The following is a 23,237-nucleotide window of genomic DNA, read 5'->3' as shown; positions in this document are numbered from 1 at the left end:
TTATAAATTTCTATAATTCACAAACAAAGAAGCATATAAAAAATGTTAAGAAAAATAAACAAAAGATGACGTATGACACGTAATAAATGTTAGTTAATTTTATTACAAAATGAGTTTTGTAGATTACACATTCATAAATCACAATACAAAAATGCTCTATTGTAACACTTAATACCTTATTAAGAGTAAAAGAATATCAGTAATAACTTGAAGTATTTTATACACATCTTTCCATGCCAATCCTTTTTCGCACTTATATCATGGCATTATAACAATATAATTTTTGTATCGTTTAATTTCTTATGCTAATTGTAAATAACAAGATGTAGGTTAGGAAGGATATGAGATCATTTCATTGCTTTGTTTTAAATAGGAGATGATTAAGTTGTATACTCTTATTTCTGTAATGGTATTTCATTTAATATTGTTCAATGCAGACTGTTCATACTAATAACAGAAAAGAAATAAATTTCGGTCGTAACTTTTTCATTTTAAGTCTATACATATCCCTGAGAGAAACAATGCGATCTGAGTGAAAATATTTTCTTATTATTTATTGTCGTAATAATGGGAAATATTAACTATCAACTTCCAAACATTTAAATATGCAATTTTATACTAAAACCAAATTAATGAAGTTCAATTTCATTACAACTCCTTAACAATATAATACAAACTAACAAGTTACTTGTATATTCAAAATTAGTATCAATTGCTCTAAACAATTGTAAACTTCTTTTCTATCAATAGATGAACTTTCTGCATATGTATAAATTATTCAATATGTATGAAATGCACTATATGGTACTTCTGTAACTGTAGTACTAAGCACCAAAGCAAAGAAACATTTAAGCTCCTTCCATAATGAAAATCTGGAAGTACTGATTTCTTATAAGTAATATACCGAAATATTTTTAAATAATAATATGTTTCTATTTGTCACATTCATTATAAATATCGATCTTTTTTTCAAACAATTAAGAAAAATATTCCATGCAATAAATTGCAACTTAATTTATGTCCTGTGTTTTAAGATTCTTTTTTTTTACTGTAAATTATTTAAACGATAATAATAATATTAAAATTAGATATTTTATCACTCAATGACCAAGGAAGCACTGGCGTAACTGACAGAACTATCATTCATGTTATTGCACTGGTTGCTTTGAGCGTATTTAAGAAATTTTAAGCTCATTCTTTGACCATTAGTGTTTCCTTTTAAGTTATGAATTATCTGTTAACATAAAAATTATAATTTTAATTAAAAGATGTCATTTATTAGAAAGATATTTATTTATGTAAGTAAAATGTTACCTGTAACAAAACACTGATAGGATGTCGACCACATATCGTATTACCATATTTTTTAAGGTAATCTGTAAATAATGTGGGATTTAAAGTTTCTATGATGTCCATACCCTACATAAATGGAATTTATAAGTAGGAATTATTAATTAAATAAACAGTAGTTTTATGTTCAGGTTCACATACCATTTTATCAAGATTCTGAATTGATCTATGTATCGGACCACATGATCTATCGTAATACGTATAACGAAAACGTTGTCCCCAATGACAAAAATCTGAAGAGATTACAAACAATGTCTGTGGGTCAGCCATATAGGGTGCTAATAATCTTCCATAGAGTGCTTCCCTTTCTGGACTTAATGAACCCACCAATATAGGAATTATAGTAAAAGAATCTTTAAACCTATATTAATATAGGAAAGATATTTAAAATTTCGTAACAAATAAATATTTATTAAAAGATTTAATAATAAAACACACCCTTCCATAACTTTTGCAATAAATGGTAATTGCATTTCGATGCTGTGTTCTTCTTCATCTGTGTTTAAATCCATCCATTCAAAATGTCCACTTTCTTCAAGTTCTCTGCATACTGTCACATGAATAGAAACCTATATTTGAACTAATCCTTGATAGTATATTAAGATAATAGTTTATTAAGATTTTCGTATTTTATATTATACAATCTATACCTTGCTGATCAATGTGCAGATCATATAGTGGAGTTTGATAAATTGAAGCAGAAGAAAGAGCACAGCCTGCTAATCTTACATGATGTGAAGGACCAAGAATAAAAATTCTGCGCCTATAGAATGATATGATACATGTTTAATCTTTCATTTTAATTAGATATAATAAAGTTTAAGCTACTCAAAATCTACCTTGAAAGTGATCTAGACTAGAATATTTCTCAAATATTGTTGAAGAACAAGTTATATTAATATTGATTAGTATTTAATAGCACATTTAAATACTTACACAACTACAGGACTAATTTGACGGTATGCAAAACCAGCACATGCTCCACAATAGCTGTAACCTGCATGTCTGTGAAATTTTGTTTACATTTCAATAAAGATTTGTTAATCTAATCAAAATTATTTTAATCTACTATAATTACTGACGGGGCAATAATTGCCCTAGCAGGTCCATGTGATAAGTCTGCTGCACCCAACCAACCTTCTAATTGTTTATTTAAATCCAAACCTGTATAAAAAAAATATATAATATTAATAACTACAGTATAAATTATTAATGGAAATGCCAATAAATTATAATAATATCATAGCAATTTATTTCTATGTTCATGAAACCATATTATGTTTTCTAACAGTACAATGCCTATAAAAGGGTTGAAAATATGTTTTATTATTAAATAACAAATCCTTCGTTTTTTGGTTCTCATTTGTAGAGCTCAAAGTAATAAAAATAGAACAATTTTTGGTTCAAATTTGGTTGCAAATAAAGTTTATTAAAATGTAAATTGAAACATACATTTCTTTACAAAATAAATCAAACAATATTTGTCATTTCTAATAATTAGATTTAATTGTTATTATAAATATATAAATGTTAATTTACCATTGTGTTAGAAAGCATCAAATACATATGTTTCATTTGTTACATATTTGGTTATTAACATATGCGAATATCATTGGATACCTAATTATGACACATATACAGTCAAAAGAAAACAAATACAAACTATTAATAAACAATCATAATTAAATTATACATAAATATCGTTAATACATACGAATGAAAAATATACTTTAAATATTATTTACCAGAGCCTGCGTACCAACTACCAGCATGAGTTGCTCTTCTAATTAATGCCATTTTTTATTGAATAGCACTTAGTTTTATTCCTTCTTTCTACTTTTGATAGCGAATGATTTTTTAATTTATTGATAAGTTTTACAAACGACTGATCTAAATTGTTAATATTTAATTCTATACAAGTACAAAATATTTATAAAAGTCTATCACAAAACTTTGACTAAACCACGAACCATATGCTTCTAACAATGTTAAGCGAAATGTCTTAGAGAGAGAGTGGATTCGCAGCGGGTAAGTGGCGTTAGTAAAGCGGACGAGGAATGGATGAGAAAGGGTCTGTCGGACTATCTCTTCTGTTTATTCCATGATAGAAAACGACATATAATATATTCTATTGATTATACCATCTATAAACTTACTGTTTCATTACTACTATACACGATTGAATTATTCACTTGGACTTTTTTAGTTATACAATTGTAGTGTTTTGTTCATAATGCCTTTCCTTTATCGTAATCGGTACACGTATATGTGTAGAGGTTAGATATTTAACGGATTTGTGATTTATCAAAAGTATCCTGAAAATTGATTATTCGTTGCAACATACCAGAAGTCATGTTTGTACGTTCTCTGTAAAAATACGTTTGTTGCTTATACTATTTGAATTTACTTATTTTTGTAGTGAGTGCTTATAGTCGATAAGTAATAACTTTATCTCTATTTTGATTTATATTCATTTTTAATATTAATGCTTAACCTCACTCTCTTATAACGTGTTTTTAATTAGTTGATGTTGGATATATTACGATTTCTACTTTTACTAACCAATTTTTATTGAAAATGAATTGGATTGCTGCATTGTACTATTTTAATTTTAATGGGATATAAATGTAATACATTTACATATATGCATAAATATTTGCATCATGTATGAGATGTTTTCTAACTTATATTAAAAGATTTGACAGTTGATTCTAGGTGTGATTAAGGGTTAATTATATAGACCTGTAATAAAATGGTTAAAATGATATTGTCAATGCAAACTGCAAATTTTTATAATTTTAATGAATCTTGGTACTGCAATTAAATTTCTGTTTTTCAAGTAAAATCAATATTACGTGTATTGGTATAAGTAAGATCAGACTAGGGTGAGCCTGGCCCCTTAAAAATGATCATTAGTTCCTTCTATTAAAATTGTGTATATAATTACATCCTTTTTTTCAGGATGTATGAATAAGAAAAATGTCTGTACATTACAAATTCAAATCCACTTTGGACTACGACACTGTGTCCTTTGATGGATTACATATTTCTGTAGCAGACTTGAAGAAAGCTATTTTTCATCAAAAACGTATAGGAAAGAATACAGACTTTGATTTGCAAATAACAAATGCTCAAACTAAAGAAGGTACTTATTACCACATATTTTAATAATTACAATTTTTACATATAATGTAAAAATTACAAAACTTCTTTTAGATTACACGGATGATAATGCATTAATCGCAAAGAATACTAGCCTTATCGTTGCTAGAGTTCCATTAACAGTACAACAGAAACGATCATGGGATAGAAATGAAACTCCTTCGTTTAGTAATTTAAAGGATGAAACTAATTTAGGACGGGCTGTAGACCTAACAAGGCTTGATGGCTCAGAAGAAGATAAAATTCGAGCAATGATGACTCAGTCTACGCAAGATTATGATCCATCAAAGTATGTAAACGTGTAAATACGATTTGTATCATATTTCATATCGTACGTACGTACTAATATATATTTATATTTTCGTTAGTTATATGAAAATACGTGGCGCTAATCAAACTGGTGATGTACCCGCAAATTATCGTTGTTATAAATGTCATCAACCTGGTCATTGGATCAAGAATTGTCCGCTTGGAATAAATCAAGAACCCATAGAAATTAAAAAGAGTACAGGTATTCCTAGGAGTTTTATGGTTCCTGTAGAAGGGCCACGAGTTCCCGGTGCTATGATGACACCGACAGGTCAATACGCTGTACCAGCTATTGATCAGTAAGTTTTAATACTAGAAACTACGGATCTCTTAATATAAAATTAAATTTGTTTGATAAATATTTTTTGCATTTCCAGTCAAGCTTATAAAGAGGGTAAAAAGGAACGACCACCGTTTTCCCAAGATCCAGAACCCGCTGTGGAAAAGCCAGAAATTCCGGAGGACTTATTATGTAAAATTTGTAAAGATCTCTTGACAGATGCAGTGATGATACCATGCTGTGGCAATTCATTTTGTGACGAATGTAATTCTTCTTTGGTTTTTACATTTTTATAATAGTTGTAACTGAACATAGTATTCTAGAATACTTTGCATTATAGGTATTCGTACGTTCTTGTTAGAATCCGAGGAACACGAATGTCCAGATTGTAACGAAAAAGATGTATCGCCAGAAACTCTTATTCCAAATCGCTTTTTAAGAAACGCTGTAATGAGTTTTAAGAATGAAACTGGGTATGCTAAACGGCAAACATACAGACAACCTTCACAAACCAATAAACAAACTGCAGCACAGTTAGATCAACAAAAAACTGAACCGGTTACATCAAGTCAAACATCAAATCAAAATAAACCTGCTCAAACTGCAGGTACTACTGTACCTTCTCAAGAGTATACAGAATCACAATCAACAAATTTTGAGTCTACACCTCAACAATATTCAGTTACTACACAACCACAGACTGCAAGTAAGTAATACCTCTTTTATATTTTTTTTATAAAGTAATAAATGATTCGTAGGAAATTACAAAAAAATTATAGGCATGTAATTTCTATATTCGTTTTAACAGCTGCTACTGAACCAGCAGCAGAACCTGATTTACAAACTGAGCCTGTAACAAAAGTGGCGTTAGAAGAAGAAACAGAGGTACCACCACCTCCAGGAACAGAACCATTACTACCTATTCCTGCAATCGGCAGTTCACCAGAAAGAGATAGAGAAAGAAGCGATCCCCCAAGTCGCGATAAGAAAGAACGTGAAAATGAATATTCAGGAGAAAGACAATCGAGGGAACGTAGACGAAGTTTTAGCAGAGATAATCACCGTGATAGGTAAATGTTTTAATATTGTTTTAATCATCGGATACTACAGTAGTGCGAATATGCATTGCTGATACATTATTTCATCTGTAACATTTTATCTGGCTAGCCTAATGGTTTCTTTCCACTACGTTGAATAGATCAATTGTAACTATTGTATTTTAGAAGTGGAGAACGTGGTCGTAGAATGGAGAACTTGAGACCTGTAAGTCGAAGAAGATCCTTGTCTCCTAGGCACTCACAACATAACGATTATGGTTCTCAAGGAGCACCATTATCACATTTAATGAACCCTCCGCCATCGAAAAGTTATCAGGGGTTGCCACCCGATGATGGACATTATCCGCCTAGTATGCATTATGAAAGTGCCATACGTAGGTCAACCGAAGATCGTCCAGGCACTCCAACAGTAAGCGCAGGAGTTAGTGATCACCATCAATATACATGTACATGTATCTCATTCATATATTAATTTTAGGTTGATGAACCACACCTACATGTGCCTTCCAGCAATCAGCCACCGCTTTTACCTTTTCCACCGGGTGAAGATCGTATTCCACAGCCAAGTTACAATCAGCCTCCACCTAATGTACCACCGCATAATCAACCTTTATTACCAGATCCATACATGAGTCATCGAATACCTATTTATCCTCATCAACAAGGATCTCACTATGGACCCCCACGATATGAAAGGCCTCCTTATCAACAACAAGGATACAGACCTTCGCAGCCACCCAGAAATTATAATGGACCGCCACGTCCAATTAGAGGATTACATCATTGTAAGTACTTAGGAAAAAAAGAAACTTTATGTAACTTCAGTGAACAAATTTTGTTATATTTAAAAAAATGTTTTCAGTAAGTTATCGAGGATTGCAACCACCACCACCTGGATTAGGTAGAAATATTCATAATGGTAATCCACCTGGGTAAGTTAATATACTTTGATAAAAGTTACATGAAAAATACTATGAATGCCAAACACTGCAAATTGACATGATTTATAATGCATAAATGATTACATATTATTTTTCAGTATAATCGATGATCCATTAGAAGCATTTGAACGTATGCTTCGAGAGAAAGATGAACGAGACAGAAGGCTTGGTAAACATAGAAGAAGAAGTAGAACACGGTCAAGATCTCGTAGTTATAGTAGATCTAGATCACGTTCGTTTAGTCGTAGATCACCATTTTCAACTCGCTTAAGTCGGTCTAGAAGCCCTCCATCAAAGAGAAGGTCTTCAAGATCACCTTTACCTCTCAGAACACGAAGTCGTACTCCAAAACGTAGATCAAGAAGTGGAAGTTTCTCAATTAGCAGGTGAATAAACATTTCTAAAAATACTACTTCGAAAAGCCTGGTCCACGTCACCAAATATCTTGCAGTAAAATACTTCATATTTTTTTGCAGATCTAGATCGTATTCACGTAGCCAATCCCCTAGATTATCTCTGTCACGAGATAGAGACAGAGATCGTGATCGTGATCGTGATCGTGAACGTGATCGCGATCGTGACCGTGACCGTGACCGTGATCGGGATCGGGATCGCGAACGTGAACGTGAACGTGAACGTGACCGTGAACGCGAACGTGAACGTGAACGTGAACGCGAACGAGAACGCGAACGAGAACGTGAACGTGAACGCGAACGTGAACGTGATCGGGATCGTGACCGTGATCGTGATCGGGACCGTGATCGTGATCGTGATCGCGAAAGAGAATTACTTTCTAGATACCGATCACCGCCTAGGTCACCTCCGAGGTATGTTCGTTTATTTATAATTGCAGTAAACAGGGTATTCGTTGTACTTCATATAATTATGTATAATATTTTCAGATTTCAAAGAGAGAGGGATCGTGATAGAGATCGACCTAGATCACGTGAACCTAGAGAAGGATGTAATAGTTATTACAATGATTCACCAGCGCATGATTACCAATTCAGAGATCGAGAACGGGATTTACCCCCTCGAGATAGGCCAGTACCTAGATATCCCGTAAGGAACCAAGCTGCTCAGCATAACATACCACCTTTGCTGCCACATTTAGTCACTGGAAATCATCCACCACCGCTTATGTCGTTGGGACCTCCACCTACGGACAGGAAAGACTATTATGATTCCTACAACAGGTATTTCCGCCTCAATAGTACTTTAATTCATGTACACGCTAAGCAGACAGTCTACCGTACCTTATGCTGCTGTCCTGGTTAAGACTGTTTTCGGAATTATGGTGAATGTAACGGCGAAACGATACATTTTATAACGTTTAATGAAAATGTGTATAGAAATATATGTATATATAGGTGTGTGTAAACAAACATATACATATATATACATATTATATACTCATAAAATGCGCACACATGCACATATACATATATGCAGAAATAGTTGTATAAATTGATAGATCAGAATATGTCAGTTTTAATAGAATAGTATTACAATTATGAATATATCAGGAATAGATGAAATTATTTTATTAATCAGAATTATACACATTTATACAACTATTATAAACTGTTAAACTTTTTATGGTATAAGAGTGATATGTTAACAATAGTGTGTTGTGAGGTAACTGTGCTGTGAAATATGTAGCTGAAAAAAAACTCAAGTCATTTACATTTCAATTAAGTATTTAATTATTGTGTTCTATCATTACATAGAGCTGCCATTCAAAGACTGTTACAGTAGAATGATTAAAATTAATTTTTAAAAAATCATTAAGAAATTGTTTCTTTATAAATATAGATTATTTATTGAATTTAAAAATTTCAAATCAAAATGCAAAATCCAACTATTTGATTCCAATGTGATAAGGAGAAATACATGTTACTGCTTTTCTTAATATTTAATATTTATTATCTATAGTGTTGAAACAAGTTAATAGAAGCGTATGTAAAGGGATGTGTGTGTTTTACACATATAGTATGTGTATTTTCAGTTGTATTATTTTACTGTATTTTTATTAAAAAATACTGTATGTGGTACGAAGAGGTTTCATAAAACTAGTCATTTAATTTTTAAAAGTATTTCATTTTTATTTGAGCAATTTCAAAAGATTTATACGTGATTCAGGTACAGTAATCTTGATTATCCAAAATAAATTTTTATATTTTCGACTAAACATGAACAATCCTACCAAAATTTGCTCGTTTTTCTTGTTTCTGAAAAATGTTGGATAATTAAGATTAAACAAACTTGAAGCAATTTAAATCTTAGTATGTATAAATAATTTGTAGGGATTAATTTATTTCATAACAAATTGACACTTTTCTAAATTGATGGATATCTTTACTTTTTCACATTAATGTATTTTGATTAGGTACTTTAATTTGAAAACATTTGATTTCATATACGCAATAATTATTAATCATGAGAATAGGGAAAAGCCAAATACCTAACATGTTACAGACATTAAAGATAATGAAATTTTGATATACATTTTGAAATAAGATATGTTTTTTTATGCTTCAGTAATTCGGTATTTTCATGTAAATTGAAAAACATTTAATTGAAAGGATCTTATATGAACAATATATTTTAATTATAAACGTTGTACAAATTCACTAGTTCCATAAATGTAATAAATTAACTTGAACACAGTTTATTATCAGAGATCCTTTCTAATTTTCTGTTCTTCAATATCAATTCTGTAATTATTATTAAATTATGCTGCTATAAATATATTAATTTACAGTAGTACAATTTAGAAAATTGATATAATTTATAATGAAATATTGCATTGTCTGTGATAATTTACAAACTATTGAAGAATTAGTGTGATTAGTTACACTTAATTGTGCTCAGCCTATATTTTTTGTAACATCGAATGATTTGAAACACGTCTATGGATCTGAAGTATCGCTGCTTGAAGTTTTTAAATGTCAATAATATTAATGCATTGTTAAACTTCTGCAATTTACATTTGAAATTCTCAAGCAGCGTATATGTATTATTAAAAATATGGGAATTAAATATGATTTATAAACGAAGCAATAAGTATAGTTAGTTTGTGGAAATATTATTTTAAATTACTTAAAAGAAAACTATTATAATTTTTGTTTAATACTTAAAAATTTGAAACAATTTATTAAAATATTAGAAACTTCTTATCAGTATTTCTAAGAACATTGAGTTTGTTCTTTTGTGGAAGAACAGATTATAAACTCTATGTACATGTATTTATTAGACGCGTTAAGCATATTGTTTAAAACCATAAAAATCTCATTGTTTTCATAGCAAAAGCTTTTTGCTTCGAAAATTAAAATAGGCTCGTATTACAAAATAGTTTATATACTTAATAATATACATAATGAATTTTATATTTTCTGTAGTAGGATAAGTATTTTTAATATTACATTCCTTTCAATTATCATTATGATAATAATATTTGCAAAGAAGAACTGTATTTTTGTATACGCGGGTTAAGGAAATATTTTTTATAAAAATGACATAAATATTTATGTTGATTTTTTTTTGTTCATTTGTTGTTATCTCTGTATAGTCATTTACATGCATGTAAAATATTGTTTGTATATACATAATGACATATGCAAATAACAAAAAAAAAGTGAAAGAAGAAGACAGAAGCAAGGAAAAGTGTTAACTGCGAGGACCAACTTGGAGATTGCTGAAGCTACCCAGCTGATTGACAGATCTACATGGTTTCTGAATCAGGTGAATTCAGGGCCAAATCAACATTTGTAACATATAAAAAAGAAAGTATTTCTTTTTTTTCTTTCCATTTTTAATACTTGAAAAGTATTAGAAAATATTTTTCTGAAAAGAGATCACTGTAATGTTATCTACTGAAAGTTAAAATTAAATTATGTAATACATTTATTAAGTTTTTAATGATAATATAAGAATATATTAGAAGTTATGAATGTTGGTTTATTTACTTTTCGTTTTTATGACATCATAGACAGTAACTATAACGTATTTGGTAATAGGTAATTTCATCTATTCATCTTTTCAGCTTCAGTGTAACTTCTACGTTAAAACTTTAACTTTTCATAGCAGCTTCACAGTAAGAAAAAAAATGGTAAAATCATTTTTTTTTACAAATAACAACATTTAGCTAAAATACAACTGTAATCCTTTGGTCTAGAATTAAACAACTATATATATATACATATATATAATTAAACAATTATATATTTTGACATGTATCTTTATTGAAAAGATTCATAAATTTATAGATTGTATGTAACCTGGATTTAGATTTATAGGATAAATAATTAAATGTACAACAGTTTTTAGTTCTATTTTAATATTAAATGATCTATAGATTACAACGTTTACAATGTCAGTGACCTATCAACTGTAAAGTTCAGAGACTGGATGTAATAATTTAAAAAAAATATAAACAGTTTTTATGGATTTTTTGTCAACAGGTATTCTGGACCATCGACGCAACGTTTTGCCAGTCCTTTACGAGATGTTCCTCATAAAAGATTTGATGATGTTGCACCTCCTGGGACAGAGGGTTACTATGATCTTTCACCTCCAGGTGTTGAAGTTTCTGAAAGATCATTACGCGATGATCGTGACCGACGCGTATTAAGAGATCAAGAAGATCGTGAGCATTCTCTTAAAGATAATGATAACGAAGAACGGGATAGATTATCATTAAGGGACGACAGGTAAAGAAATGATGTAAAATTCACAGTAATTAAAAATATTTACTAATATTAATTTCATATAAATTTTCTTTCTTCAGGGGTCGTGAACGGGAAGATCGTTTCCGTGAAAGAGATGAAAGAGACCGAAGAGTTTTAAACAGAGATCGTGAAGATCGCGAAAGGCAAGGATTGTCTAGAGATCATGATGACAGAATACGTGATAAAGATGATCGTGATAGAAGGGAGAAAGAGAAAGAGCGAGATGACAGACATACCCGCGACCGTCGAGACGACGATAGACATATTGATAAAAAGGATTATGATAAAGATCGGTTCGTATATTTATAATATAATATTCCATGCGTATAATGTGCCATTTTATGTGCCTTTTACCAATAACGATTTCAAATTAAAAAAATGTATTATTTTAGTTACAGAGACGATAGAGATCGTCATAGACAGGACGATAAGAATCGTTCCCGTGAGAAGGATAGACGCGAACGCGATTACGAATCCGAAAAAGATAGAGATCGTCACGAACGTTACGAGCGACGTTCGGTTGAAAAGAAGAAAACCAGAAAGAGTTTAACACCTTATTCACAGAAATCTAGAACCGATGGAAAGGATGTATCTCCAGAACGTATGAAGAAAAAGGAAAAAGATCACGAGGAAAGGAACGAGGAGAAGAAGAAAGAGAAGAAAATCAAAGAAAAGAAGAAGAAGAAAGACGACGAGAAAGAGAAGAAAAAGAAGAAGAAGAAAGAAAAGAAATCTGGTCAAAAAGATGCGATAAAAGACGAACCTATAAAGTCAATTGAACAGGAAGAATTAATAGTAGAAACTAAACAGGAAACTATGTCGCCAACGAAAGTTGACGTTATCAAATCTACCAATGAAGATGAGAATATTGAAAATAGGATAGTCTGTATTCCTCCTGAACCCAGTATAGAGGAATCCATTAAAGAAGAATTTGAGGATAAATCTTTGGCAATGAATCCGGAACCTCCAGAATTCCACGAGCCCAGCCCAGAAAGAATGGATCACACAGAATTTGGAACGAATCCACCCAATCCAAATTTCAAACCAATTCCAGAATTAAAATCAGAGATCAAACCCATTGACAACCTTTACAGTGGATTGGACGATACAGAAATAAATACGGTAATAACAGAAAAATATTCTTTACTATCAGAGAATGAAACAGAAGAGAAAAGTACATTGTTAGGAGAAAAATCTCCGAAGAAGGATGAATTCTTAGCTCCTCTCCCAGAGCTATCTAAATGGGAAAGGGATGACACGGTGGAAAAAGGTGATGAAATATGCGACACTTCTATAGAAAAGATCCAAACGGACGAACCTAAAAGTACTAAAGTAGTAACATCAGAAGTGTTAAAGCGAGCTGAAAATGCGATATTCCAAAAAGCGATCAACGCCATTAGGCCAATTGAAATAAAGAAGATAAGCGAAAGTAGAAAGGTACTGTATCAAAATCCAGAACCTAAGGTAATTGAAACTGAACCAAATAGAGAACCCAGAAAGAGCGTGAACGTAACGATAAACGTTGGGCGAAATGAGAGGAACGTTGAAATAACGGAACCAGTAAAGAAAGCCAAATTGGACAGAACAAAATTCAAGCCGGTACCAGAAACTTATTCACCTACGAGACTTTCAGCTAAGGAAAGGCTGGGTGAGAAGGTAGAGGAGAATAAAGAAAGAAAAATTAGTCCTATTAAAAGTTTCTTAGACAGGCGCGAAGGAAAGGGTGAAAATCAATCTAGAAGTAGATCTCCTAGAATTAGAGATAAAAGAATTTCTCCGCTGTTAGACAGACGCGTCGATTCGTCGTTAAATTTACCAGGAAACGAAAGAAAAGTATTTCTGGATGACAGAAAACGAGAGAACAAGGATCGTTCGAAGGACAGAAACGAGTTTAGGAATGAACGACACGACATGAGATCTGAAAGGGATCCAAGGGGAGATTTTAGATCAACGCGAAACGATGCTAAAGATAAAGACAGGGATAAGGAGAGGGATAGAGAGAGAAGAGGCAGAACACCGTCTTGTACATTTAAAAGAAATGATATTTCGAAGATAAGTCTTTTAAAAGGTAGAGACGATGATAATGATAGAAGGAGGGAGAAGAAGTCTAAAGAGGATAAGAAGAGGAAGAAGGACCATCGAAGTAGGAGTAAATCTAAAGAACACAAAAAACGAAAAGAGAAAAAGCACAAGAAGGATAAGGAAAAGAATTCAGAAAAGAAACAGAAGCATAAAGAGAATATTGTTCTGAAAGATAAAGTTGAAGCCAGTGAAACGAAAATAAATTATGAAAATCCTGAACCTCCTGTTGTGGAGTCGATAAAGAAGCAAAGAAAGAATCCAAGGCTGGTATCTGATCGTAAACGTAGCATACTTGATGAAGCTAATTTCGAGCCTGATTATAGTGCTTCAGATTCTGAATCTGACGGCGAAGATGGTAAAGTAATGCCGTTACCAACTAAGAAGCTTAAACTAGACGAGCCGGACATGGAAAAAGAAATGGACATAAAACCTCTTAAAAAGCGATCAAAATCAACAAGTAGCGAGGATTCGTCTAGTAGTTCGGACAGTTCAAGCACAGACACTGATAGTTCAGACGAGTCACACAAAAAGAAGAAGAAAAAGCACAAGAAGCATAAGAAGAAGAAGTCTATAAAAAAGGATAGTAGTTCTGATACAGATTCATATTCAGACTCCTCAGAGACGAGTAGCGACGAGGAGAAACACAAAAAGAAATCAAAAAAGTCGAAGAATAGAAACAAACAAGCTAAGAAGAAGAAAAAGTCTAAACACAAATGACGTCATTAGATGTCTTAAATGTTTTAAAACTGAATTTTGACAGAAACTTTTCTTTGTGAATGCTTTTTAATTGTAAGATCCTCTACCAGAATTATTTCTAATTACCTGCATCGAATTAAGATTGTTATTCGACATCTATAAAACAACATAGCCAGTTTATGCTATATTTACAATATCATAACAGGGTTCAAAGTTGCTTTGAACAGACATTGATTGATTGATTACTTATTACTGATATCTTTTCAGATAAAAAATTGAACAAAATGATAAGTGAAAAGAAGTGATGCGAGTCGTTTAACTGGTAATATTTAATTTTCAAATATTATTAAGGCCTTTAATGATTGTCTATATTCCAGTTCCATCTTTGAAATATTGTAAGTAAATTCGTTACAATAAGTGATGTACATTATAGCAGTCAGTAGATAGTATCGTTAAGAAATACAATACTTTTAGAGAATAACAGCAGTTATATATTTACAGTCCCTAATATTTCAATATTGTATTGTACTTTCATAATGTAATGTCAGTATGTAAAAGACGTCATCAAATAAAAAGACCAAATTCTTTTAACTTATCTTTGTTTTATGAAATATTACAAATGCTTTATTGTACAAAATCTTTTTATTACATTAGATTTTCTTTATAAATCCAAATTTTAATATTTTCGAAAATTTGAATTTGATCATAGAATGGATTTCAAATTTTTAATATCCACGAGTTTAAAATTTTTTTATGTAGTTTTAAAATTTTTATATGTTTCCACTATACTACATAATAACGGTACGTTTTGGCTGCTTTCGCTTTCTTCTGTTCCTAAGCTTTGCACAAGCAACGATCTGTCGAGTGGTTGTTTTGATAAATTAGATTCTAAAACAGAAATATAATTTTATAAATGTTAGGTTTTTGAATGTATTATGCTATATACAACTAATACCTGAGATAAATACAGTGGAACTATATTTATATCCCATCCAATCCAAATATTCTCTAATAAGTTCATTTATGAATGCAATGTCTTGAGAAGGCTTTGGAAGTTTCATTTTATTTCCTTTGTTCGAATTATCTAATAGTTTTATTACTTCTGTCCGTACTTTAGCTTTTATACGTCCTAATTCTCCATCGGTTTTAAGCGATTCTCTTACCGCTATATAAAAAGATATTTTAAAAAAGAAAATGATTTTGGTTTTAAAATAACATATACGTTGTAAATGACTTATCTAATAAATACCATTAATTAAATCCTTTTCTGTTGCCATATTTTATCATTAGGAAAAAAAAGTAAATTCAAGAAGTGCTGTTTGAAATGTTTATTATGATAGTGTATCGCATATACGATTTATAGCTTGAAGCTATTTTCAAGTATTAATCGTTTCAAGATGTAATTAGACTATAGTTTGTTGGATATTGTAGAAGATGCTACTGCTTATTCTTCTGAAGTGCCGTCCTTTGATATCGATGAAAAGCAACAAGCATTGGTATAAAATAGGAAAATATAAACCCTTGATTCATTCAAAGATATACTTTTATTTTTAACGAAATTGTAGAGAATTCTGAAAAATTTTAATTATTTTCAAATGATAAGTGGAATATTAAAAACAGTTTAATATTCTATGACATAACAAATAATTATACTGTGCTAGCATAAGTATGCAAAATTTGCATTGCATATTTTGAATACTTAGTTATTGATAGACACAAGATATGCAACACATTTGTAAAGAATTAAAATTCAAATTTTAAATGTAAAAGTTCATCGGTAATATTTCATATGTCATTGCATATATGAAAATTTATAGTTAATTTTTCTGTATAATTTGTTGCAAACGATAGTTTTTATTAGTAAATTTTCAAACGAACCTTAAACTAAGGACCGCCTGGCCTATTTTATCCCCCTTCTGTTTCCTAGTTCTCCACCGTCATCTTTACTCGTCCTTGCTAAAGTAACGTCTTTCTGCTAGTTTGACGTTTATTAGATAAGCAAGTTTGTTTCGTATTACGAATTTACTTTATTTCGATTAATAAATTACTTGACGATATAGTTGATTTTTTCATCTGTATGCCTTGCGTACGATCACATCTTTTCAAATTTTCCATGAGTAAGTAAGTTGTTTATTGATTTCGATACGATACTTTATAACATGCGTCAATATTCGCAATCACTTATTCGTGAATAAAAGACAAATTTTTAACGAATTTATTAAGTTACATCGGTGAAATTGACAAGCTTTTTAAATTTAACTAGTTATAATTAATTTAGGCCTGGTACCTTTGGTTTAATTGAATTTTGAAGGTTCTTGTTTATTAATTAATTAACATTAATTAAATTACTGTTAGTTTTCATTAAGATGTTTTTATAATAAATGAAGAATGTTTGAATGACCATGTTTTATATTTCCATTACAGATGTTTCTATAGTCTTCCTGCAGCTATTGGTAATGCAAATACCCTTCCTTCATTCAAAGTCTGCAAGATGGTATTCGTCTTCAAGATTTAATTTTAGCTGAGAATAGAAATGTGAAAAATGACACGATATTTGAAAGTGGTATATAGCATTCGATTTAACATCTTCTATAAATAAGTACGAAATGTGATAATATTTATTTAAATGATGTCAATATGTAATCTAATTCTACTGGCTCTAATCTTATTTTTAACATTACAGAGTACGACGAAATTGATTTAGTTTTGTGGTGATGCGGGGATGTGGATCTGTCTTGATCCTATAGAAAGCCGAGAAGGCTGGCGTGCTTCTATTTTGTTCTTCGTATTTCTTTATTGGACATCTTTTGGTATTAATGGCAGTCTAACAAATGCATCTAACATTCATAATACCGTTACATCAAAAGTGTTATCGCCAGTTTCAACGCATCATGACGACGACGAATGTAGGAATGTGACCACTGACGATAGAGGGGGTACGTATGCGTATGATATTACAATATCGAAAAATAATATTTTGTAATTAATTTAATTGTAATCTAATCTAATATTAAAAAACTACTCTGCAGCTACTGGTCTCTCAGTGGTTAGTCAAGGATCTGGTTCTCCTCATTCGCCAATAGTGCCTCCACCTTTTCTCTATGGAGTTCTTACCTGCCAACCCTATCAAGGAATTTCTGTGAATCACATATACTTTCAACTAGCCAATGCCTTCTTTCTCTTGTCACATCTCGCACCGAGTGGCATACATGGCGTACTTTATTTAAGGTGCACTCTACTCGTGGGCTGTGCCTTTCTTGCTTTATGGGGCTGGACAATAGCTTGTTGGCTAGATGCTGCTCTTTGGAATGCTCTGTTTGTTGCCATCAACTTCGTCCATGTATGCACGCTTCTTTATAAGCTCAGGCCTATCAAGTTTTCAAGGGAAGTTGAAGAGGTAAGTTAGGAGAGGAATTGAAATTGTTTAATCTGATATTATAGGATACTTATTTATTTGTTAGTAAACAAGATGTCTCAAAAAATAAACAGTAAGCCAAAACGTGCAAATTCTTCATATATGATAAAGAATATTACAAAGTCTTTTAATTTTTATAGGTATATGTTGCAGTGTTCCAGCCACTGAGAGTGTCACGTCATCAGTTTAAAAAAGTATTAAATTGTATGAAGATTATTCGGCAATTGAAATATCAAGAGGTTTATGCCCAAGAAAAAGTGACCAAAGTTGATTCTTTATCATTAGTACTTTCTGGAAAGTAAGTTAGCACTATAAATAATAATCGATATTTGTTTATCAGGTAGCTTTTTTTTTCAATTAAAAATTAATTAATGTTTAAACAACAGTAATTTAATAATTTTTGTTGCATATACTTCTTCAGGTTAGTAGTATCACAAAATGGAAGAGCATTACATATTGTCTTCCCACATCAGTTCCTGGATTCTCCAGAATGGTTTGGTGTATCAACGGACGAGTACTTTCAGGTTTATATACTTGTAACAATTTTATGCATTCGTTATATGTGTGTACTTGAATAATATGGGGTGATTTCCCTGCTGGTTAACATACATGTAAATCCAAATATAATTGTGAAAATAAACTGATACTCTTGATATATTTAGGTATCAATAACAGCTATGGAAGAATCAAGGATATTATTATGGCATAGAGACAAGTTAAAATTAAGCATAATTAGTGATCAATTTCTGCAGGCAGTGTTTGATCATATTTTGGGAAGAGATGTAGTCAAAAAATTGATGCAAGTATGTTTATATTTATAAATATTCTTGTATTGACTGATCATTTTAAATTTCTTTAATAATGCAGCTCACGATATTTCTAATTTAATAATTATTTTTTATTAGGTTAGTGAAACAATGGCTGCTAGCAGTCATCAGCAACAAAATGGACAAGTAATTGGTTTAGGTGGTATTGGCGCCTTAGAAAATGATCCTGATACTAAACTTTTTGTTGTGAAAAAGACGGGCGATAGTCAAGGTATTACTGCTCTCATCAGTCGTCAACTTCAAGGTAAGTACTTTTCAACCAATAGCTTTTTCTTAATAAAATGTGTGAAATTAAAAAAAAAAAAAGCAATAACTTATAATAAAGTATAATAAAGAGTATGATTTAAATGTTAATAAATTATTAGACCGTTTAATTATGTCATTTGTAAATCGTTGACATGTACTTATGTATTAAAACACTTAAAAGATGTGTATAGGATAATATGTATATAGATAATTAACTTATAATATACAAATGCGTGTAAGTTAACTCTGTAATTAATTATTTATATACACATTACCTAAAACTGTAAGAAATTTTTATAATACACTACATTTACGTAGAATAGTGGGGTAAGCACACGCATGTGTGTTGTATATTTACATTGAATACCGTTTTGTATCTTTGTTGATATTTATAAATTTATCATGTATAATGGGAATTTATTATGTGTAGTATATTTAATTCTAAAAACGTACAATCTTCTTTATTGTTTATGTGACAAGTATATTTTCAAATTGTTTATCTTTTGCATGATTGGTGGCATGTTACTTGCATGAAATTTGATACTAATGATATACATTTGCAAATTTATTATATCATACAGAACACCCTTTTTATAATTTTGCAAAAATTTTAATTTTGCTTTGGATAGAAGAAAGAATGCCGCTGCTGTACACAACTCAGGAAGTGCTGAACAACACTTTGCATCACATCAATCACTTATGTACACCTACCTTACATCCTGTGCAACACAGCAATGTTCAGTCCTCCTTGTAACATTCCTGTGACACAAATTGTGCAATTACTTTGCACAAATTTATGTTATATTTCTACAATGGATGTCCATAGATTTATACAAATATCATTGGGTAACTTCATTTATTTTCTTCTGGTTATTGTTTCCAGGTGAGTTGTCTTTGCGTTTATGTACTTTTATTTTATATTCTGTTTATTTTACAATTGTAGTTACAATGTTGTATTATTATTATTATCAAACTTATAATCTTTCTGGAATATCCTGTATTGTAAAGAATCGTGAACATTTTCAGATGAAAAGTCTTTTTAGTACGCAGTAGAAAATTATTAGAGTTTTATAATTCCTTAACTGGTACTCCCCTCTGTGTATGTATTATATTACGTAATACATATTATTATTATTATTCCGATAATAATATATTTTCTTATTTATATGTAGATATCGTGATTGTATATATACACACAATTTATATATTACAAATATATTACTATTTTAAATATCTTAATTAATGTTATGGAAAATAAGTAAAAAAAATGTTTATATTATTTCGTTGCAGCAGCAGGCGATCCAAATGCATGGAGATTGGGAAGAATTGAAGAGACTGATCATGAAACACCTGTTTAATGAAATGATCATTAGACGAATGTCATCCTTAGCAGTCAATATAAAGCGACACCGGTCTTTTTACATAATGTAAAATATTTATCATTTCTGGAAACATAGTATGGTGTGCTGAGTGTGGAACAATTGAACATTCTCTTGCCAATTGATCATTTTTCCCACAACTAGTCAAGCATAATTAATACTGAAAGGAAAGATTTGATTGTTCATAGTTATATAATGGTTCCATCCTAGTTTATAAAACGATGTACAATTATATATTTCTTTATGCTTCCAATATATTATTGAATACCACTAAAACTGGTTTAAAAGTGGCTGTTTATAATTCACACTGATTTATTTCTTAACATATGCATATGTTTAATATTGAATGAATACGATTTTATGTATGTATATTGAAATGGAATGGAATAGAATGGAAGTTGTTCTTTCACAACGGCGTAACTTCTTTAGTGAGAGATCTGTGATTTATTGGAACTGATAGAGGAAAAGAAATTAGGGAGGCCTAAATACCTGATTGTTTCCCATACTCAGATATAGTGCCTTTTTACTTGCATTTCATTTATTAATTTATCAAGGAAAAACATATACAGTACTATTGTACACTAATTTACATATGTATTCAATATATTTTTAAAAAAGTTCCTGGCGGAAATCCATGTATTGCAGTAAATAATATTAAATTTAATATAAATAATACTGTTGAAAAATGGAAATTATAAAAGTGTAATATGATCAATCCTCTGTCATTATGTTTTCAATAATTCTTTCACAAATTCAATAATCTATGTTATTTCTAAAATCATTTGATGAAACAAATAATACAGCAAAACAATTTAGAAAATTTAATGGAACAATTAAGATGTAACAAATATAATGGCGAAGGTATAGTTAGATTTTAGACAATTTCCTTCATAGATGTTATTGTTGATGATTAAAATAATTAAATGTAATGAAGCACTTATAGTGTTTACTGTTTCAGTTGGCGATTTCCGCTGGCAACTGGTTATTACATTACAATCAAAACTGTTTTTTAAATAAAATTCATACAGAAAAATGTTGCGTAAGTCATAATATCATAGCACTATTAGGAAAACGGCGTTCAAATTAGAAGTACAGGAAGTTACGCCAGAAAGCGCTGAATGGTAATAAAACCACAACATGAGCTATATTGATAGAATATTTATATTGATATACATTGCTGATAGAAAAATAAAAAAATGCATATAACTTTTAATGTTTAATATCGTAAATTTATCAGAAATTGATACAATAATATTATAATCATAATTATTGGTTTTTTGCTTGAAGAAGAAAACAATGTTAATGTTGAACCTAATTTATTTGTAAGTGATAATTACAATAAAAATCACTTATTCGTGAAAGAGATAACAAGAAATTAATACGCACAGAGGAATATAGAAGAATACATTCGAATGAAAAGCGAAATTTGAAGTAAAAAATCTCAGGTTTCAATAATTGGATACACTTTTAGGAGGAAAAAAAACAAAGAAAATTCTGGAAGACAATTTTGTCTAGTCTGTAATATAATGTATTAAAAAAATAATACTTTCAAATGTTGCTAATTGAATTCAATGCCCAGTTAAGGTTGTAATACATACTTTAAGAAAACTTTTTATATGTAAAATTATACTCCTAAACATACTTTATTCCAAATATTATAACTAGTTTAAAGGTTGGATAATAATCACTCCATCATGATTGTTAAAATAATTTTCTCTTTATTTTATGAAAAAGAATCAAATTACTTTTTGTATAATGTTAAATTGAAAATGATATTCGTATCTGTGTAAGAGACATTAACTGTTTATTTGAATGGATGTAAATTGTTCATTATTAATCTTTATTGTTTATTGTTTCTTATTGTTATAATTATGTGTAACCGTTTTTAGCATATAATTAGGTATACACAGAGGTATCAATGAAAGAAGAAAATTTAAGCCATATTGAATACAATAATGAAAAGTTTAAAGAGAGGAATAAAAAAATTAGTTTTAGAAAAAGATATTTATAAATCAATCCTTTTCTCTGTTTTGTTTAAGTATATTCAGTATGTTGCGAACGTATGTATATTTTGTTATATTGACAATTTTTTAAACATTATGTATAAAACATATTTTAATTTATTACTGATGAAGATAAAAAATTATTGAATTAATTGTTTGATAAATTTGTATTTTAAAAAACCCGCCAAAAACAATTCTTTTAAATTCGATCTTAGCGCCATCTATACGAAAGCGGCGCAAACTACTCGACAAGTAGTTTCAGCGATTTCCCGATAGGTGGCGCCAGCGTCGCTGCCTTCGGGGTCCTTGGAACCCCGATGGTAGGTCGGTATGCAGAGTCAATTCGACCATTGCGCCATCTATACGAAAAGACCTGAAACTACTCGACAAGTAGTTTCCGCGATTTCCCGATAGGTGGCGCTAGTGTCGCTGCATTCGGGGTCCTTGGAACCCCGATGGTAGGTCGGTATGCAGAGTCAATTCGACCATTGCGCCATCTATACGAAAAGACCTGAAACTACTCGACAAGTAGTTTCCGCGATTTCCCGATAGGTGGCGCCAGTGTCGTTGCCATCGGGGTCCTCGGAACCCCCGATGATAGGTCGGTATGCAGAGTCAATAGATGCTTTCGGGGTCCTCGGAACCCCGATGGTAGGTCGGTATGCAGTCAATTGATGCTCCGGGGTCCTTGGCACCCCCATGATATTAAATCTATATGTAAATTTATCAAACACTTCAATAATTTTTTGGTCTTTTGCT

General features: G+C 30.8%; 4 protein-coding genes across 12 annotated transcripts; 2 read left to right on the top strand and 2 right to left on the bottom strand.

The window, feature by feature from the left end:
• Positions 1-83: 83 nt before the first annotated feature.
• On the bottom strand, positions 84-3,362 carry LOC114875309 (protein MEMO1). Its single transcript, XM_029185448.2, has 8 exons — positions 3,096-3,362; positions 2,433-2,514; positions 2,287-2,355; positions 2,001-2,113; positions 1,789-1,900; positions 1,492-1,711; positions 1,315-1,419; positions 84-1,234 (listed from the first exon to the last, which is right to left on the bottom strand). Exons 1-8 carry the CDS (start codon positions 3,145-3,147, stop codon positions 1,097-1,099), a joined length of 891 nt encoding a protein of 296 aa, XP_029041281.1. The 5' UTR covers positions 3,148-3,362; the 3' UTR covers positions 84-1,096.
• A 144-nt stretch (positions 3,363-3,506) lies between these two features.
• Positions 3,507-15,203, top strand: LOC114875306 (E3 ubiquitin-protein ligase RBBP6). Of its 2 annotated transcripts, XM_046286800.1 has the most exons (17): positions 3,507-3,708; positions 4,056-4,235; positions 4,312-4,495; positions 4,567-4,801; positions 4,881-5,120; positions 5,199-5,365; positions 5,442-5,807; positions 5,910-6,171; positions 6,325-6,568; positions 6,638-6,944; positions 7,022-7,091; positions 7,199-7,486; positions 7,577-7,927; positions 8,003-8,296; positions 11,564-11,812; positions 11,890-12,123; positions 12,223-15,203. In XM_046286800.1, the coding sequence occupies exons 3-17, from the start codon at positions 4,330-4,332 to the stop codon at positions 14,627-14,629; spliced, it is 5,880 nt and encodes a 1,959-aa protein (XP_046142756.1). In that variant the 5' UTR covers positions 3,507-3,708; positions 4,056-4,235; positions 4,312-4,329; the 3' UTR covers positions 14,630-15,203. The 2 variants fall into 2 exon arrangements, with proteins under 2 accessions (XP_046142756.1, XP_029041276.2); XM_029185443.2 differs by lacking the exon at positions 4,056-4,235.
• On the bottom strand, positions 15,191-15,950 carry LOC114875214 (centrosomal protein 20). Its single transcript, XM_029185249.2, has 3 exons — positions 15,858-15,950; positions 15,564-15,773; positions 15,191-15,496 (listed from the first exon to the last, which is right to left on the bottom strand). Exons 1-3 carry the CDS (start codon positions 15,883-15,885, stop codon positions 15,360-15,362), a joined length of 375 nt encoding a protein of 124 aa, XP_029041082.1. The 5' UTR covers positions 15,886-15,950; the 3' UTR covers positions 15,191-15,359.
• A 69-nt stretch (positions 15,951-16,019) lies between these two features.
• On the top strand, positions 16,020-22,028 carry LOC114875213 (blood vessel epicardial substance-like). 8 transcript variants are annotated; one of them, XR_003789212.2, is made up of 10 exons: positions 16,020-16,104; positions 17,033-17,207; positions 17,292-17,544; positions 17,638-18,005; positions 18,164-18,321; positions 18,445-18,547; positions 18,686-18,826; positions 18,929-19,094; positions 19,726-19,979; positions 20,387-20,473. XR_003789212.2 is itself a non-coding variant. In XM_029185248.2 (9 exons), exons 3-9 carry the CDS (start codon positions 17,331-17,333, stop codon positions 20,452-20,454), a joined length of 1,215 nt encoding a protein of 404 aa, XP_029041081.1. In that variant the 5' UTR covers positions 16,633-16,725; positions 17,033-17,207; positions 17,292-17,330; the 3' UTR covers positions 20,455-22,028. The 8 variants fall into 8 exon arrangements, 2 of the variants coding, with proteins under 2 accessions (XP_029041081.1, XP_029041080.1); XR_003789211.2 differs by lacking the exon at positions 16,020-16,104 and adding an exon at positions 16,633-16,725 and having other exon boundaries at positions 20,390-20,475; XR_003789215.2 differs by lacking the exon at positions 16,020-16,104 and adding an exon at positions 16,633-16,725 and having other exon boundaries at positions 17,033-17,171.
• The last annotated feature ends 1,209 nt before the right edge of the window (positions 22,029-23,237 follow it).

The sequence above is a fragment of the Osmia bicornis genome, chromosome 8 (assembly GCF_907164935.1).
Source record: "Osmia bicornis bicornis chromosome 8, iOsmBic2.1, whole genome shotgun sequence".
NCBI lineage: Eukaryota > Metazoa > Arthropoda > Insecta > Hymenoptera > Megachilidae > Osmia > Osmia bicornis.
This window is presented reverse-complemented; position numbering and strand designations above follow the sequence as displayed.

Coding starts and splice junctions, on each gene's coding strand:
- LOC114875309 (XM_029185448.2), bottom strand. CDS start 3,147: ATGGCATTAATTAGAAGAGCAACTCATGCTGGTAGTTGGTACGCAGGC. Junction 2,515..3,095: donor TAGTTGGTACGCAGGCTCTG/GTAAATAATATT, acceptor TTTTTTATACAG/GTTTGGATTTAAATAAACAA. Junction 1,901..2,000: donor TCTGCACATTGATCAGCAAG/GTATAGATTGTA, acceptor TTCATGTGACAG/TATGCAGAGAACTTGAAGAA.
- LOC114875306 (XM_029185443.2), top strand. CDS start 4,330: ATGTCTGTACATTACAAATTCAAATCCACTTTGGACTACGACACTGTG. Junction 4,496..4,566: donor AAATGCTCAAACTAAAGAAG/GTACTTATTACC, acceptor AACTTCTTTTAG/ATTACACGGATGATAATGCA. Junction 5,121..5,198: donor GCTGTACCAGCTATTGATCA/GTAAGTTTTAAT, acceptor TTGCATTTCCAG/TCAAGCTTATAAAGAGGGTA.
- LOC114875214 (XM_029185249.2), bottom strand. CDS start 15,885: ATGGCAACAGAAAAGGATTTAATTAATG. Junction 15,774..15,857: donor AGAAAAGGATTTAATTAATG/GTATTTATTAGA, acceptor CTTTTTATATAG/CGGTAAGAGAATCGCTTAAA. Junction 15,497..15,563: donor TTCCACTGTATTTATCTCAG/GTATTAGTTGTA, acceptor TTTCTGTTTTAG/AATCTAATTTATCAAAACAA.
- LOC114875213 (XM_029185247.2), top strand. CDS start 17,331: ATGTGGATCTGTCTTGATCCTATAGAAAGCCGAGAAGGCTGGCGTGCT. Junction 18,322..18,444: donor TCATTAGTACTTTCTGGAAA/GTAAGTTAGCAC, acceptor ATACTTCTTCAG/GTTAGTAGTATCACAAAATG. Junction 18,548..18,685: donor CAACGGACGAGTACTTTCAG/GTTTATATACTT, acceptor TGATATATTTAG/GTATCAATAACAGCTATGGA.